Raw genomic sequence first — 18,976 nt, 5'->3', positions numbered from 1 at the left:
TCTGATTCATGATTTTATTTCATTTCTTAAGTGCAGATGCAGCAAACAGATTCCATTTGAGCAATAAATATCAACTACAAATGTCAAGCACAAAGAAACAAAAGTTAAATTATCAAAGCAAATGTGCAGACGATTTAACGAGCGTAATCAGACAGGCGTCGCCAGCGAGCATCACTACACTGGCGGCAATATTTTGAGAGAATTGCAAGAGTAATCCCGATTACAGTAGTAAGGCAGACTCGGAACTAATTCTTGGATAGAAAAGCTTGCTGAAATAGTCAATCATTGTGGATACCCAGAACATATTCTGCGGCACACAAAATGGTGGGTAGGATTTTGTTGATAAAACTGCACTGACTGGGAAATGACATTTGGATTAGTACTTGAAAGAAAACAAAAATCTTCACACAAGCTCAAAGCTTTCAGCAACCCCATTTTACAGAAACAACCTGGCTGCATCCTGTACCTCTGATTTATGGACAAATTTAAACATAACTTGTTTTTGCTTGTTTATGAATTGGTCACACCTAACAATGTTGGACATGAGTGGGAAGAAAAATCATCTCCTTTGATGTCTCGTTTTCACACCGTACTCTTCTATATCTCTGTGTCTTCCCTCTCCCCCCCGACTGTCTCAGTCTGAAGGATCCCGACCCGAAACGTCACCCATTCCTTCCATCCCGAGATGCTGCCTGTACCGCTGACTTACCCCAGCATTTTGCATCCAACATTGGTGGTGAATTTGCACAAGATATATTCTGTAGCCACAGCTGAGTAACTTGTACAATTTAAAATACAATGGGCAGAGAAGAGTGCGTTCCGCCCAGAGGGATTAATCATTATGCTTGCAGTGATCAGAAAAAGTATTTGAACCTGGCCGTTCCCCTGTGATTAGTGATCAATATTCGAAGTCTGGCAACCTTTGGTTATTCAGTGTTAGCTCCATGCTGACTTTGCGATGGGTGCTGATCCAGCCTGGAACTCCACACACAACATGATTCCTTTGCCTGAACAAGTGCTACAAGTAACTAAACCACTTCAGCCCCAGATACAGAGCCACTCACGCCGGGAGAAAGAGGCACAGAGTGCTGGAGTAAACCAGAGGGTCAGGCGGCACCTCTGGAGAACATGGAAAGGTGACGTTTCGGGTCGGGACCCTTCTTCAAACTAAGAGCCCCGATCTGAAACGTCACCTGCCCATGTTCTCTAGACGCTGCCTGACCTGCTGAGGTACTCCAGCACTTTTTTTGGTAAACCAGCATCTGCAGTTCCTTGTGTCTACACTCCAGCTGGAAGCTCTTCACGACATACCAGTGGCGGGTTGTATTCCTGTGGAGACTCGGCACACAAAGAGTCCTTTGTGGACCACGTTCTCCCCTTCCCGTGAATCAGACCAAGGCTTCCACCACCCACTGCTCCGCGAGCAGTCCTCTAACTGCGCAGTCCTTCACCAAGCAGAGTGTCAGAGCTCGCCCCACGCCGGTCTATCACGGAGACTTCCCACACGGCAGCGTTCTCGCGTTTCCGAGCAGTTGGGGCAATCACACCGACACGGGACACCGATGGGAGAAATGTAAAAAAGCAGGTTTTGTTAAAAGCGCAGTTCTGGTTTTTGCAGCTGAGGAGACAGTGGCTGGTGGGGGCTAGGGGAGGGTCAGAACTCCTCGTGTACACTCTGGGCGTAGTTCATCAGCTTGCTGCCCGTGAAGTACTCGCTGTACTTCAAGATCTCCTCCAGCTCCAGGTAGTGGTCCTGGTTCTCGTCGGCCACAGCGATCATCTGCTTGGCCTCATTCAGGGCACTGTACTCATTCATGGGGTCCATGTATTCCTGCCGCAGAAACACAGCGTTAGACACGGACAAACCTCCCCACGAGGATCACACCCACCAGAACAAAGGTCGGCGCAGAACACTGGAGTAACTCAGCCGCGTTACTCCAGCATTTTGTGTCCACCTTCGCTGCAAGCCAGCACCTGCAGTTCCTTCCTAACCAAAGGTTGGCAGCGGGTCAGTTTTAGTGAAAGGAGTTGAAACCAACAGTGGACAGTCAGAATATTGACACAAATCACTGGGCAGCGCGGTGGCACAGTGCTAGAGACCCGCGTTTGATCCTGACAGCGGGTGCTGTCCATACGGAGTTTGCACGTTCTCCCCGTGACCGCATGGGTTTTCTCCGGGTCATCCGCATGGGTTTTCTCCGGGTCATTCCTCCCACACTCCAAAGATGTACAGGTTTGTAGGTTAATTGGTTGTAAATTGTCGCGAGTGCGTGTAGGATAGGGCTAGAATATGGGGATAGCAGGTCGGTGCAGAGTTGGTGGGCTGAAGGGCCTGTTTCTGTGCCGTGTCTCTAAAATTGAAGCCAAACCTCAGACAGTATTTGGTACAAGAAAGGAAAGTAATTTCTCTTTAATTTAGTTACGTTCAGAGAAAAAGGACGGAAACAGGCCCACACACTAACACTATCCCACGCACACTAGGGACAATCCACGAAGCCAATTGAATTAGCCTACAAGCCTGTACATCTTGGTTGTGCGAGAGAAAACTGGAACTCCTGGAGGAAACCCACCCGGTGACGGGGAGAAGGTACAAACTCCATACAGACAGCTCCCGTAGTCAGGATTGAACCCGGGTCTCTGGCGCTGTAAGGCAGCGACTCTACCACTGTGCCACCGTGCTGCCCGATGTAAAGGGCAACTTTAAAGCTTTAAAATTAAAATGCTTGCAAAAACTGTGAATCAAAAAAAAGTGTGGGGTGTTTAAACTCCTCGCATGCAGCACAGAGCAGGGTAGCGCAGAATCAGCTGAACACAAACACAAAGGCAGGAGCTGGGGGTTGACGAGACCGTTTACTCACCACCAACTCGTCCATGGTGACAATCCCGTCCCTATCGCCATCGATCACCTCCTCAAACTCCTTCCTTCTCTCCTTGACCCAGTCATCATCAATGTCCTGGGCCTCTTGGTTTTCCACCGTGCCGACGGGTAACGAGATAAACTCCGAGACTGTCAGCGTCTTGTCTCCATCCTGATCTGCAGAATAAAGCGACGGCGACTGATTTATTACCAAGGCTGCGATCGGGAACCCCCACCCCCCCCCCCACCAAATTATCACCTCAATTCTTGCTATTGAGGGAGTGCAGTGTAGGTTCACCAGGTTAATTCCCGGGATGGTGGGACTGTCATATGCTGAGAGAATGGAGCAGCTTGGGCTTGTACACTCTGGAGTTTAGAAGGATGAGAGAGCATCTCATTGAAACATATAAGATTGTTAAGGGCTTGGACACGCTAGAGGCAGGAAACATGTTCCCGATGTTGGAGGAGTCCAGAACCAGGGGCCAGTTTTAGAATAAGGAGTAAGCCATTTAGAACGGAGACGAGGAAACACTTTTTCTCACAGAGAGTGGTGAGTCTGTGGAATTCTCTGCCTCAGAGGGCGGTGGAGGCAGGTTCTCTGCATGCTATCAAGAGAGCTAGATAGGGCTCTTAAAAATAGTGAAGTGAGGGCATATGGGGAGAAGGCAGGAACAGGGTACTGATTGGGGATGATCAGCCATGATCACATTGAATGGCGGTGCTGGCTCGAAGGGCCGAATGGCCTACTCCTGCACCTATTGTCTACTGTCTATTACTAGGTCATTTGTGGGGCTGGAGACCATAAGTCAATTTATTTTAATGAATGGCGCAGTTGACACCAGCTCCATGTTACCCCTTACCTCTCCATCCACTCCCTACACACTAGGGGCAATTTACAGACAAATCAACCCACTAACACACACGTCTTTTGGGGGTGTGGCAGGAAACCGGAGCACCCAGAGGAAACCCACATGGCCAGAGGGAGAACGCGGAAACTCCACATACAGGTAGCACCAGAGGTCAGGATTGAACCCGGGTCTCTGGCACCGTGAGGCAGCAAATCTACCCCACTGGTAGGCAAAATTGCTGGAGAAACTCAGCGGGTGCGGCAGCATCTATGGAGCGAAGGAAATAGGCAACGTTTCGTCCCGAAACGTTGCCTATTTCCTTCGCTCCATAGATGCTGCCGCACCCGCCGAGTTTCTCCAGCAATTTTGTCTACTTTCGATTTTCCGGCATCTGCAGTTCCTTCTTGAACATCAGGTCTACCCGCTGCGCCACCGTGCCGCCCCGACATTGAATGGTCACGCTCGAAACCACCGTTTGTCACTGTACCTCGGTGCAGGTGGCAATAATAAGCTTTGCAGCAGCGGGTGAGCGGGTGGAACGACTTACCGAGGTCGCGGATGATTTCTTTCACCATGAAGGTGAGCATCCCGCGGCTGTGCTCCGGGTGCAGGAAGGCCAAGAACTCGTTCTCGTTCAGGAGGTGGTTTGCGGGATGCTCGTCAGCCTGGAACCAGCGATCCTTCAAATTATCCAGCACTTCCTGAGCTGCAAAGCAACAAAAAGCACATTGCACTCGGTCGCAGAGTTTAAAATACATTTTCTCGACGGAGGGAAGAGAGGAATTTTACTTCGTCGAAGTTTGCTCATCTCCAATATCTCAGACTTCCCTTTGGTCGCCCACAACCCAAAACTAGGAACGTCAAATATTTCAGTTTTGCGTAACCCGGCGCAGCGGTGGGGCCGCAGCCTCACGGCGCCAGAGACTCGAGTTCAATCCCAACCTCGTGCGCTGTCTGTGCGGAGTTTGTACGTTTCCCCCGTAACCTGCATAGGTTTTTTCCGAGATCTTCGGGTTCCTCCCACACTCCAAAAATGTGCAGGTATGCAGGTTAACTGGCTTAGTAAATGTAAAATATTTGTCCCTAGTGTGTGTAGGATAGTGTTAATATGCGGGGATTTCTGGTCGGCGCGGACCCTGTGGGCTGAAGGACCTATTACCGCGCTGTATCTCTAAACTAAACCTAGGTTCGATCCCAAATACAGGGGCCCCTAGGGTATTGATTTTCAGGTATTCAGCAACACATACACACGCTGCTGAAAGTTTCATTGTAAAAATAAACCAAAAACAATAATTCAGAGTTGGAGACCATGTTGGCATTGAGATGACAACCTTTGACTGTCAGCACTCTCTGCCACCTACATGTCAGTATTGTGGTTAACCATTTGGTTTGGAGCAATCAGAAGGTTCTTTGCTCTTCCGTTCAGACTAGAAACCTGTTTTAATACCTGCTTCTCAGAATCAATCAGACGTGAGCAGGGGGAAAGGTTTGAAATGTTTCATGTTTCGCTGGAACAGGGTTATCCACTTTGTTCCACGCCTCAGTTCCTTCCTTGTTGCCGAGCATAACATTTTCCCCATAAGTGTTTCAGATTGCAGTTTTAAATCAATGTCTTACTAATTTCTATTGAAGTTAAACCTGTTAAACCTGGTGAAGGAGCAACACAGCGGGTCGAGCCGCTACCTCACAGCTCCGGAAGCCCGGGATCGATCCACATCTCGGCCGCTGTCTGCGTGGAGTTTGCATGTTATCTCTGTGACTGCGTTGGGAGCTCCGGTTTTCTCCCACATGCCAAAGTCGTGCAGGTTTATGGGTTAATTGGCCTCTTTAAATTGTCCCCAGGGTGTAGGGAGTGGATGGGAAAGTGGGATAACATAGAACTAGTGTGAGCAGGCGATCCCCATACACTAACACTATCCTACACACTCGGGACAATTTATAATTTTTCCAAAGCCAATTAACCTACAAACCTGCACGTCTTTGGAATGTGGGAGGAAACCAGAGCACCCGGAGAAAACCCACGTGGTCACGGGGAGTACGTACATACTCCACACAGACAGCACCCATAGTCAGGATCAAACCCGGGTCTCTCGTGCTGTAGGACAGCAATTCTAAATAAAGTCTAAATAAGTGCTGGCTGTCTAAATAAAGAGCGTGGAAAAGCAAAGGTAGATTGATTTGATGCTTCAGTTTTCCTAGCTTGCTTAAGTTATGTTTAAGGCACCAGACATCAGGAAAGATATGGTCCTGATTCACCAGAATGAGGGAACTCCATTATCCCCAACAGTGACATTCTGGGCTCTACCCGATCTCTTCCAGTGATTAACACCAGCATCTGGCCACAGCACAGCAGAGTCACAAGAGTCTCAGAATAAAAGGACCTTCCTTTAGAAAGGAGATGAGGTGGAATTTCTTTAGTCAGAGTCACTGCCACAGATGGCTGAGGAGGCCAAGTCGATGGGTATTTTTAAAGCGGAGATTGACAGATTCCTGTGTAGGAAGGAACTGCAGATGCTGGTTTACACCGAAGATAAAACACAAAAAGCTGGAGTAACTCAGTGGGTCAGGTAGCAGCTCTGGAGAAAAGAAAGACTTCAGAGTTTGAAGAAGGGTCTCAACTTGAACCCTTTCTCCAGAGATGCCGTCTGACACGCTGAGTTACTCCAGCTTTGTGTGTCTAGGAACAGAATGTTGATTAGTACGGGAGTCAGGCGTTTATGGGGAGTAGGCAGGTGAATGGGGTTGAGAGGGAAAGATAGATCAGCCGTGATTGAATGGCAGAGTAGACTCGTAGGGCCGAATGGTATAAATCTGTTCCTATGAGTTATGAACAAAAGCGCTGAAGTATCAGGGTGCTGTGATTAAACCTTGAGATCGAGTTCAATGGAACACACAAAACAACACGTTGGAAGAATCGGAGACTGTACGGGTCGGCAAGTTGTAATGTACGCAGACGGCAAGCGAGTGGAACAGAACCTATTCTCAGTTCGCTGACATTTAATATTTAACCCCCATCAGCGGTGAATTTGCTTGCCTGAAAATTTCCCCAAACGTAAATACACAACCTTTGCTCAGCTGAAACACGCTTCCATTTTTGTACGGGCAAAGATGTGTGACTTGCGAGGTCGGAGAGAGTGCAGATAACATCTCCATGTGTGTGCAGAATCACTCGAATGTGAGGGGGTGCTGCGACTATTGAACTGTGTGTGCTTGCAGAATAGAGAAAAATACAAATAGGAAGCCAAGTAGATGTGAAATACGTGTTGCTCATCAGAAAACCTGATGCATACGTATGATCCTTTGTACTCAGGCTTAGGCACGTACACACACACACACACACATACATACATATATTCACACTCATACACCAACACACACACACTCAAACACTAACACATACACTAACACACACACACACACACACACACATTCACACTCATACACACACACATATTCACACTCATACACTATTAAAGAATGGAGTGACTGGGCTTGAATGCACTGGAATTTAGAAGGATGAGAGGATATCTCATTGAAACGTGTAAGATTATTAAGGGATTGGACGCGATAGAGGCAGGAAACATGTTGCTGATGTTGGGGGAGTGCAGAACCAGGGGCCACAGTTTAAGAATAAGGGGTAGGCCATTTAGAACGGAGATGAGGAAAAGCTTTTTCACCCAGATAGTTGTGAATCTGTGGAATTCTCTGCCTCAGAAGGCAGTGGAGGCCAATTCTCTGGATGCTTTCAAGAGAGAGGTAGATAGAGCCCGTAAAGATAGCGGAGTCAAGGGATATGGGGAGAAGGCAGGAACGGGGTAACGATTGGGGATGATCAGCCATGATCACAGTGAATGTATATGTCCGTGAGGCCATGCGCTGACTGGGCGATCGTTTCGCTGAACACCTTCGTTAAGTCCGCCTGGGCCTAAGTGATCTCCCTGTTGCCAAACATTTCAACTCCCCCCACCCATTCCCACACTGACCGTTCTGTCCTGGGCCTCATCCACTGTCAGAGTGAAGTCAAACGCAAATTGGATATATTTTGTTTGCCTCGTATTTCGTTTGGGCAGCATACAACACTTACATCCCCTCTCTCTCTGTCCCTACCCAACCCTCATTGTTGTACTAATTTCACTGTTGCCTGCTGAGTTTCACTGTCTATAACTCGTTATCACCTAGCCCAGTCAACAATGGACCATTGTGGGCTCCACCTTTCCTTGATCATTGTTACTTTTTTGCATATCTTTCATTCATTTGATCTATATATCTCTCTCTCTTTATCACCGTCTATATCTCTCGTTTCCCATTCCCTTGACTCTCAGTCTGAAGAAGGGCCTCGACACGAAACGTCACCCATTCCTTCTCTCCAGAGATGCTGCCTGACCCACTAAGTTACTCCAGCATTTTGTGTCCATCTGCAGGTTCCTTCCTACATTATTTCTGCTCAAACTGTGTTCTCAAGAGCGGCCATTCTCACCTCACTTGTCTCCCTAGTTACTGGGGTTGGAACGCGAGACCAATCACATGTGCACGCGACGGAACAAGTCAGAGGGCGGTGAATCTGCGGATTTCATTGCCACAGAAGGTTGTGAAGACCAAGAAAATTGATATTTTTACATCAGAGAGATAGATTCTTGATTAGTACGGGGGTTATGGGGAGAAGGAAGGAGAATGGGGTTAAGAGGGAAAGATAGATCAGCCATGATTGAATGGCGGAGTAGACTTGATGGGCCGAATGCCGCTCTATCCCATACGAACAGTTGTGATGAAGTGTGTGGTTCTGATGGCGAACGTGGACAGATACTTACTCTCCTCATCGATCTTCAACTCTTCATTGTTCTTGATTTTCTCTGCCACTTGCTTCTCGTTGAATCCTTTGCTAACCAGAAACTTGATTCGATATTCATCCCAGGATACCTGACCTAGAGAGATGGCATGCACAGGTCTGTAAATATACATTTTTAATTATACGGAGCTAAATCAAACATGGTTTTGCCAAAGGTGCGAAACCGCAACCAGTTACCACTTTCCACTCTCAAAACCACTCAAATCCCTTTGTTCATTAAAAAAAATAATCTCATCCCACTTTCACCATTTTACTAAGCGGGACAGGCAGCATCTCCGGAGAGAAGCTAGTGTATGGGGTGATCACTGGTCGGTGCAGACTCGGTGGGCCAAAGGGCCTGTTTCCACGCTGCATTTTTAAAGTCTAAAAGTCAAAGAACCATTTTGTGTGTGTCCTAAGACTGCAATTTTAAGTGTAAAGATTGTTAAATATTTAAATTACACAATTGGATAAAACAAATTATTAAACCACAGCTATGTTTTTGCACAAGCTATTTGCACTGGCACACACACGGAATTTCCATTGCAGTCCTATAACATGAGATCAGAACTGTTGCTCAGTTGAGCGGGCTAAACATTGTCCATGGTCCAATATTTCATCCAAGTTCCTTTCACAGTAGGGAACTCCATATTACTGCTGCCAATATTTCTTTATTCCCAGAAAAACATTGAGGGAACTTTCTAGAAACCGCCCAAGATTCTGATCGCTAGCTGCCTCTTCCCAAATTTTTAATAAAAATGGTGATTTTTTTTACTAAAGATAGACACAAAATGCTGGAGTAACAGTGCATCAGGCAGCATCTCTGGAGAAAAGGAATAGGTGACGTTTTTGTGTCAGAACCGTTCTTCAGTCTGAAGAAGGCTTCCGACCCAAAACGTCACCTGTTCCTTCTATCCAGAGATACTGTCTAAGGGGCCTGTCACACTTATGCAATTTTTTCGGCGACTTGCCGGCACCCGTCACAGTCGCAGCAGGCCGCCGAAAATTTTCAAAATGTTGTATATCCAACGGCGACCAGAATAAGGTACGACTCTTTGGCTGAATAATCACGAACATACAGGCGTCACCCCGCGACATGGCAGAACATTTAAATATAATAATTGTGTGTTGGATCCATCCTCCTCCACAGTTAACCTCAAACCACAACAGGCCAGGGAAGCAGAAACTACAACAGGCCTACACCATTTCCACACCTCCGTGCTGCACTGTGGTCAACTAACGCCACAGCATCACACGCTAGTGTTGCTCACAGAAAGGGAAATTAAACATTTTGTGGAAGTGTCCAGTCATGACGGGCGGGCAGTGACTAGTGGGGTACCGCAAGGCTCTGTGCTAGATGCAGGAAGATTGTTCCCGATGTTGGTGAAGTCCAGGACAAGGGGTCACAGCTTAAGGATAAGGGGGAAATCCTTTAAAATCGAGATGAGAAAAACTTTTTTCACACAGAGTGGTGAATCTCTGGAACTCTCTGCCACAGAGGGTAGTTGAGGCCAGTTCATTGGCTATATTTAAGAGGGAGTTAGATGGCCCTTGTGGCTAAAGGGATCAGAGGGTATGTAAAGAAGGCAGGTACGGGATACTGAGTTGGATGATTCGAAGGGCCGAATGGCCTACTCCTGCACCTAATTTCTATGTTTCTATGAGGGGTTTAGGACATCAATAGGCGAAAGTAGCCCCCTGTGGCACAGATGCAAGGCCAGGCAGCAGAGGGCACAGATACAAGGCCAAGCAGCAGAGGGCACAGATGCAAGGCCAAGCAGCAGAGGGCACAGATGCAAGGCCAGGCAAGGTAGACAATGCTTACTTCTATTTCCTTGTGTTCCTGCGTAATGGACAATTCTGAAGAACAAGGAAGATGAGTATTCTAAAATGAATAGTTACAATCTAAAGGGACGGACCAGACAGATTCAACGGAACGCTCTAAAGAGAAAGTTGCGCTTTAGTTCAAATGCAAGGGGACAAAACACAATTAATGACAAGGCCTTTAATAGCAATGATGGTCAGAAGGATTTTAAAGTCCTTAACTCTCCTTAAATCGATAACTCTCTGAAACATGGAAAATAGGTGCAGGAGTAGGCCATTCGGCCCTTCAAGCCAATATGATCATGGCCGATCATCTATAATCAGTACCCGTTCCTGCTTTTTTCCTATATCCCTTGATTCCATTAGCCCAAAGAGCTATATCTAATTCTCTCAACACAAGTGGCAACACAAGTAGATAGAATGGGAAAGATGGAATACGGTAAGTCTGAGATAAACACAAAGTGCTGGAGTTACTCAGCAGGCCAGGCAGCATCTCTGAAGGGAAAAATTCAGATTCAGATTCAATTTAATTGTCATTGTCAGTGTACAGTACAGAGACAACGAAATGCATTAGACAACGAAATGCAAAAAGTGCCCTACTCTGGGCAAGAGACTCTGTGCGTTTACCCGAACTATTCCTCTTATGATTTTGTGCAGAGTGTACCAGCTGGTAGAGCTGCTGCTCACAGTGCCAGAGACCGGCTTTCAAAAGGACCAAAAAGTACAGAATGTAGGGAGAATTGCAGCCCTGTGGATAAATTGGTCTTTTAAACAGAAATGATCATAAGGTGCAGGAGTAACTCAGCGGGCCAGGCAGCATCTCTGTGGAAAAAGGTTGGATGGACATGATCAGAAAGACCGCAAGGACTTGTAAACCTGTAGCTACATCACAGGATCAGTATTTAAAAGCACGAGCTTTGAAGAACGTATTTGGTAGTCAGATAATTCATTGAAAGCGTGAAGCAAAAGGAAGTTTGATAAGAAATTGGTGACGGGGGCTAGAATTGAAATTGCATCAACATTTGAATTTTTGATGCAATCCACAGAAACAGACTGTTGCTCATCTGTGTGAATTTTTAAAATGCAATGAAAGCACGTTGGAATCTTGCAAAGCCGTCAGAGTGTGCTAACTTGTATTAATAAGATGTCAGACAAAGTCAGATGAAGAGACGTGCATGCACACACAAAAAATGCAGGAGAGATGATCTTGTGAGGAATATAAGATTTAAAAAAATGCCTAGTAAGTAGGGGCGACATAGTGGTAGGATCGCTGCCTTACAGCATGCGAGACCTGTGCTCGATCCTGACTATAGGCGCAGTCTGTGCGGAGTTTGTACGATCTCCCCGTGACCGCGTGAGATTCCTCCGGGCACCCCGTTTCCTCGCACCTTCCAAAAATGTACAGGTTTTGTAGGTTAATTTGGCTTCAATACAAAACAAAATGTGAATTGTCCCAAGTGGGTAGGATAGTGCGAGTGTACGGGGATCGCTGGTCGGCGTGGACTCGGTGTATCTCCCTCCGCCTGGACTCCGCGCTGTATCACTAAAGGAAACGAAGAGTAATTATGTTTCGAGGATTAATTTATCACACGGCAATCCTCAAACACTGGCAACCTGAAACAAGGTATAGAAGTCATGAATTTAACTTGAATGTGCAAAAAAAGATTAGCAGAATGGATATAAAGAAAAACCACAACTGCAAATACAGGAAGTGGTTTGCAAAACTACGAACTACTCTTTTTAAAAAAAAGCTAGAAATTAGTAGGCGACTTAAAAGGCTTACGCAGGTAAAATTTAAAAAATCTGCGAATGTGAAGATAGCCAGGCTTCAGAGTTTGGGGGGGGGGGGCTTGACCAAGGAACAGGGTCCCCAATAAAACAACCAGCATAAACACATGGGTGATCTAACTTTCCAAGTCAACACTCCGAAATGATTGAAAAACACAGCATAGAAACAGGCCCTTCAGCCCACCGAGTCCATGCCAACCACCAGTCACCCGTTCACACTAGTTTTATGTTATCCCATAATAAATATTAACCCACATAGGTCATACGTGATAGAAGCAGAAATTAGGCCATTCGGCCTATCAAGTCTGCTCCGTCATTCATTCATGGCTGATCTATCTCTTCCTCTCAACCCCACTCTCCTGACTTCTCGCCATAACCCCTGACACCCCTACCAATCAAGAATCTATCTATCTCTTCCTTAAAAATATCCATTGACTTGGCCTCCACAGCCTTCTGTGGCAATGAATTTCACAGATTCACCACCCTCTGACTAAAGAAATTCCTCCTCATCTCCTTCCTAAAGGATTGTCCTTTAATTCCGAGGCTGTGGCCTCTAGTATTAGATTCTCCAACAAGTGGAAACATCCTCTCCACATCCACTGGATCCAGGTATTTCACGAAAGGGTGAATGCACGGAATATTTTACACAGAGTAGGGGAATACACAAGGCATCTCTGGAGAGAAGGAAGGGTCTCGACTCGATACGTTGTCCATTCCTTCTCTCCAGCGATGCTGCCTGACCCGCTGAGTTACTCCAGCATTTTGATTCTACCTTCGGTTGAAACCAGCACCTGCAGTTCTTTCTTACGCAAGAACCTGGGGACATATCTTCAAGTAGTCAGAGTACACACTTGCAGGTTTACAAGTGTCAATTGTATAAATTACAATTAATTGCACCCAAAGATGGTCAACCTGTCGTACGAAAGCTGCCATTAAGCTGGAAAGAGTGCAGGGAAGATTTGCAAGGATGTTACCAGGACTCAGACATGGGAGAGAGGCATCTTACCATCACCATCCGGGTCCACTGTTTTGAAGTACATTTTATTTTCTTTAGCAGCTTGTTGGAAATGCTCCTCAGTTTTCTCCATGATCCATCGCTGCATCTCGCTGGCACTGATCTTCTGGTCCACATTGGAATCCACCCTGAAGACGGAAACACAGTAACATTTTAGCCCGTGTTTGAGAAGGAACTGCAGATGCTGGAAAATCAAAGGTAGACAAAAATGCTGGAGAAACTCAGCGGGTGCAGCAGCATCTACAGAGCGAAGGAAATAGGCAACGTTTCGGGCCAGCCTCTCTTGTGCATCTATGGAGAGAAGGAATGGGTGGCGTTTTGGGTCGAGACCCGAGACATCACCCATTCCTCTCTCCATAGATTACTGCCTCACCCGCTGAGTTACTCCAGCAGTTTGTGTCTACCTTCGATTTTATCCAGCATCTGCAGTTCTTTCTCACAATAGCAGAAAGACGATACATGATTACAATCGAGCAATTTACAGTGTATAGATACATGATAAGGGAATAACGTTTAGTGCAAGGTAAAGCCAAGGTAAAGGTAAAATATCACTGTACCTTAAGAGTCAAGAGTTTTGTCATGTGTCCCAGATAGGACAATGAAATTCTTACTCGCTGCAGCACAACAGAATATGAAAACATAATACAAAACAGAAGATAAAAGTTCAGTGTGCGTAACTTAGAATAAAGGGGAGGCCATTTAAGGCTGAGGTGAGAAAAAAGTTTTTCTCCCAGAGAGTTGTGAATTTGTGGAATTCCCTGCCACAGAGGGCAGTGAAGGCCAAGTCACTGGATGGATTTAAGAGAGAGTTAGATAGAGCTCTTGGGGCTAGTGGAATCAAGGGATATGGGGAGAAGGCAGGCATGGGTTATTGATTGGGGACGATCAGCCATGATCACAATGAATGGTGGTGCTGGCACGAAGGGCTGAATGGCCTCCTCCTGCACCTATTTTGTATGGTTATATGTATAGATAATAAGTAAACAGATATAGTGCAATAACAATAATAGACTGTTATTGTTCAGAGTTTATTTGATGTCCTGTTTAATAGCCTCATGGCTGTGGGGAAGAAACTGTTTTTGAACCTGGATGTTATAGATTTCAGGCTCCTGTACCTTCTTCCAAATATGGTGCATGTGACAATAAATTTGAACTTGATCAAGGATAGTGCAAGAATTTATGCCCCTTATCTGTGGACGACTTGATTGCAATCATGTATTAACTTTCCGCTGGTTGGTTAGCGGGGAACAAAAGCTTTTCACTGTACCTCAGCACACGTGACAATAAACTAAACTGAACACAAATGAACGTATAAAGCTGACGATGTCGGAAGAGATTTGGCACTGTTCTCGTTCTGTGTGTATTTTTTAAAAATTCTGAACAAAGTTTATGTCTGGAAAAAACCATCTGGAAATGCCGAATGTGTAGAGTCAGCATTGTCTGGTTTTTAAATTGAAGAAACTGAGATCAAAATGGTAAATTTACACCAAGCTGCAAAAACAGCCTTGTCGAGGAAACGCCATTTGTCAATGCAGCTGAGCAGAGGTTTGCGGTGGGAGTACGGCACAAGGTGCACTTCACAGTTCAATCACTCTTTCCAACTGTCTGAAACTCCCGCCAGCCGCCCTTCATTCTCGACGAGGCTGTGCTCATTGTCTGCACACACACACACACACACACACTCTGGTTTCTACCGCCCACCCCGGCGGGCAACACGCCAACCAGCCCTTGGGGAAGCGATTCGTTTCCAGGCTGCTGCCAACGCACGGGACTCTACCCCTCGATGCCAGGCCTTTTCGGGCAACTGTCATCGACTGGCACCAGCTGCCCGGAAGCCAACCCTCGCCCGACAGATCGCCAGGTACGATTTCACACTCGCTGGGTCTCTGGATCCCAGTGTGATGGAGGTGTGAAGTCATATAATCACACAGCCTGGAAAGCAGCACTCCCTGCCCACACCGGCCAGTGTGCCCCATCTACACTAGTCCCACCTGCCTGCATTTGGCCCATGTCCCTCTAAACCTGTCCAATCCATATACCTGTCCAAATGTTTCTTAAACATTGTGATAGTCCCGGCCTCAACTACCTCCTCCGGCAGCTCGTTCCTTACATCCACCATTATTTGTGTAAAAAAAGTTACCCCCCCACCCCCTCACCTTAAACCTATGCCATCTGCTTCTCGATTCCCCAACACTGCGCAAGGGACTCTGTGTGTCCGCCCGATCTATTTCTCTTGTGACTTTTGTACAGCTCTATAAGATCACCCCTCATCCTCCTGCGCTCCCAGGATCACAAGTTCATGAACGTGTGACAGTGCCACAAAGTAGAACTTGCAGTGGCTTCAGCAAGAGGAGCGCTGTGGGGAGGAACTTGTACGTCTGGGTGAAAGATCAAGTAGGGTCAAGTAGCGGAAAGAACAAGAAGTTCCCAAGTGAGTTCCAGGTGGTTTAGAAGCAGAAAACCTGCGGTTCATGGGTGTTACTAGAGTAGAAACTGCCAAGACTTTGACCACTGGAGTTACTGTTAAAGGCCTGTTCCACTTTCACGAGTTATTCACAAATTCTCCCGAGTTTTCAAATTCGCGGAATGTTCGTAACGAGTCCGTAGATATATCGCAGCGGCTCGTTATGCCAGCCGTAGATACTCGGGGCACCAGGTATGTCGGGACCTATTTTCAGCATGTTGAAAAATGTCCACAAGTAAAAAAAATAGACCCGAGTATCTACAGCTGGCATAACGAGCTGCCACGATATATCCACGAACTAATCCGAAGGCACTAGTTATGAACATTCTGCGAGTTTGAAAACTCGGGCAAATTCGTGAAAAACTCGGGAAAGTGGGGCAGGCCCTTTACATGGCAGCATCAAAGAGGAAAGACACCCCAGTGATATCGAGTCAGGATGACAAGGGGTTCATTTTTCAAAGGACGCAATTTCTCATCGGCACAGTAGTGCAGCGGTAACATTGTTGCCTTACAGGGGCAGAGACCCAGGTTCAATCACCCTGACTCTGGGTGCTGTCAGTATGGAGTTTGCACGTTCTCCCCGTGACCCCGCGCGGAATTTCCCCCCTCAAACCAAAAGGCGTGTAGGTTTGTAGGTTAATTGGCTTCTGTAAATTGGCCCCAGGGTGTGCAGGATAGTGCGAGTGTACGGGGTGATTGCCGGTCGGCACAGACTCGGTGGACCGAAGGGCCTGCTTCCGCGCTGTATCTCTAAATTCTATCGTAAAGTCTAAAGACTGCTCTCACAACGGAATAAAGAAACAAATGTGAAGCAGATACCGCTGATTCAGAGTCATTGACGGAGACAAACTGAAACAGAAACTGATGCAGTCGTCTGTTTCACACGGCTCACCATTCATAAAAACTACCAGTTACTACGTGGCGGCAGGTTCGTGGCCCGCTTGTCCCCATCCCCGCAGGGCCCGCTTGTCCCAATCCCACCACGAGGCGGTGGCTGCCCGAGTACCGGCCCGCTTGCCCTGCAGCTCTGTCACCTCCCCCTCGACCCTGCTCTGCCGGGAAGAGTCCATAATTCCCACCGGCTACATCCACACGTGGCACGGTGGTAAGAGATGCTGCCTCGCATCGCCAGTGACCCGTGCACGTTCTCGTGCAAACTCCGCACAGCCGGCACCCCAAGTCAGGATCGAGCACGGGTCACTGGCGATGTGAGGCCGTGACTGTGGGGGTTTCCTCCAGGTGTTCCGGTTTCCTCTCCCATCCCAAAGACACGCCCCTCCTCCGTGTCCTCTTCCTTTCATATCCCTCCCTCTGCCTTTACATCTCACTCCTCCTCACCTTGTCCAATATCCTTGTCTCTCCTCTAGCCTTTGTCACTTATTGCACCATGCACCCCCGCCTTCCCCCCCCCCCACCCCGTATCCACCCATCACTTGCCAGGCTTTGTCCCGCCCACACCTCTCTTTTCCAGCTTTCTCTCGTAAGTCAATGTGATCGATGCAGAATTAGGCCCATCAAGTCTACTCCACCATGCAATCATGGCTGATCTATCTTCCCCTCCTAACCCCATTCTCATGCCTTCTCCACACAGCCCTACACCTGACTCAACCGAAAAAACGTCACCCGTCCATTCCCCCCCCCCCTACTCTCCTCATCACCTCTATGCCCCTCACTCTCCTCCTCACCAACTCTCCTCACTCCCTCCCAATTCCCCTCACTCCCCCCACACACACAGGTTTCCTGTTTATAAGATGATGTGCAGTGAGATTATGACTGTAGTAGGTGCCCAGTTAGAGACACAGGCACAGCAAGCAAGGAATTAGCCGTGCTTTAGTTGATTTAGATGCACAGCTGGGAAACAGGGCCTTGGGCCCATCGAGTCCGTGTCGACCATAGACCACCATCGATAGTTCCATGTTATCCCATTTTCTCATCCACTCACTACATCCCAAAGGCCAATTAACCGATGAACCACCACGCCTTTGGGAAACCAGAGCACCCGGAAGAAACCCACGCAGTCACAGGGAGAACGTGCAAACTCCGCACAGAGAGCACCCGAGGTCGGTATCGAACCTGGCGCCGTGAGGCAGCAGCTCTACCCACTGCACCACTGTTCTTAAGTCACCGGCCGGCCTTTAACCGCAGTGGGTGACCAGAACTACTTCAAAGAGGTTTCGAAATGAGTGCAAAGCTTTTACTCGAGGGCAGCAACAACAAAGATGACACTTGAGGCACGGTTACACGTTAGGCTGGAGTCACGGGGTGATGCTGTCACAGCTCTCTAATGACCACACACTCTCACAAGATGACTGTGACTCACTGCCCTCTTCCCTTGAATGCATGCAACACTAGAGGAAGAGGTTTGAACCTTATTGCCTTCCGTCACAGTGAGGAATGTGGATATTTATGTGGTCATGTGTCTTGTTGCTTTTCACTTAGTATGGCTGGATGGCAACTCAGATTTCACTGTACCGTACTTGGTACAGGTGACAATAAACTGACCTTGAAACCTTGACAGGTTGCATCACCTTCCCCCGGACACCCGAGGGCAGTTTTAAAGAAAATGCAGAACACTGGAAAGGGATCGATACACAGAGATGGCAGCAGTGAGGCACCACTGTGATCTGATCAGCCCTCAGAACCAGCACAGTGACGCAGCGGTAGAGTTGCTGCCTCACAGCGCCAGAGACCCATGAACCCACAGCCATGATTGAATGGCGGAATAGACTAAATGGGGCGAATGGCCTAATTCTACTCCTATTCCTTATGACCCTGTCTGTATGGAGTTTGTACGTTCTCCCATGGTCTGCGTGGGTTTTCTCAGAGATCTTCGGCATCCTCCCACACTCCAAAGACGCACAGGTTTGTAGGCTAATTGGCTTGGTATAAATGTAAATTGTCCCTGGTGTGTGTAGGATAGTAATGTGCAGGGATTGCTGGTCTCGTGGACTTGGCGGGCCGAAGGGCCTGTTTCCGCACAATCGTTGGAATCATTGTGCAAGGATCCTCCACATCTATAGCACCAGGGAGAAACGTCACAGTGGCGCAGTGGGAAGAGCTGCTGCATCACAGCGCCAGAGTCCCAGGTTCAATCCTGACTTTGGGTGCCGTTAGTGTGTGGAGTTTGCATGTTCTCCCTGTGACCGTGTGGGTTTCCTCCGGGTGCTCCGGTTTCCTCCCACATCCCAAAGACGTGTGGGTTTGTAGGTTAATTGGCCCGCTGTAAATTGCCCCCTAGTGTGCAAGTAGGTTAACACAGAACTAGTGTGGACGAGTGATCGATGGTCGGCGTGGACTCTTTGGGCCGAAGGGCCTGTTTCCACGCTGTATCTTTCAATCAACTATTTTGACACCA

General features: G+C 47.5%; 1 protein-coding gene across 2 annotated transcripts in view; it reads right to left on the bottom strand.

Moving 5' to 3' along the window:
• sdf4 (stromal cell derived factor 4) overlaps positions 1 to 18,976 on the bottom strand; it is a 31,180-nt gene continuing 12,204 nt past the window's right edge. The window contains exons 2-7 of one of the 2 annotated variants that reach the window (XR_008725857.1): positions 13,149 to 13,285; positions 8,514 to 8,627; positions 4,253 to 4,411; positions 2,859 to 3,034; positions 1,243 to 1,831; positions 1 to 1,117 (exon numbers count right to left, since the gene is read on the bottom strand). Coding sequence is in view for 1 of the 2 variants with exons in the window: in XM_055659202.1 (XP_055515177.1) it covers positions 1,655 to 1,831; positions 2,859 to 3,034; positions 4,253 to 4,411; positions 8,514 to 8,627; positions 13,149 to 13,285 (763 nt within the window). In the remaining variant the exon portion in view is untranslated. Of the gene's footprint in view, positions 1,832 to 2,858; positions 3,035 to 4,252; positions 4,412 to 8,513; positions 8,628 to 13,148; positions 13,286 to 18,976 lie in introns of both variants that reach the window. The other variant, XM_055659202.1, reaches the window with a different exon arrangement.

Source organism: Leucoraja erinacea, chromosome 30 (genome assembly GCF_028641065.1).
Source record: "Leucoraja erinacea ecotype New England chromosome 30, Leri_hhj_1, whole genome shotgun sequence".
NCBI lineage: Eukaryota > Metazoa > Chordata > Chondrichthyes > Rajiformes > Rajidae > Leucoraja > Leucoraja erinaceus.
This window is presented reverse-complemented; position numbering and strand designations above follow the sequence as displayed.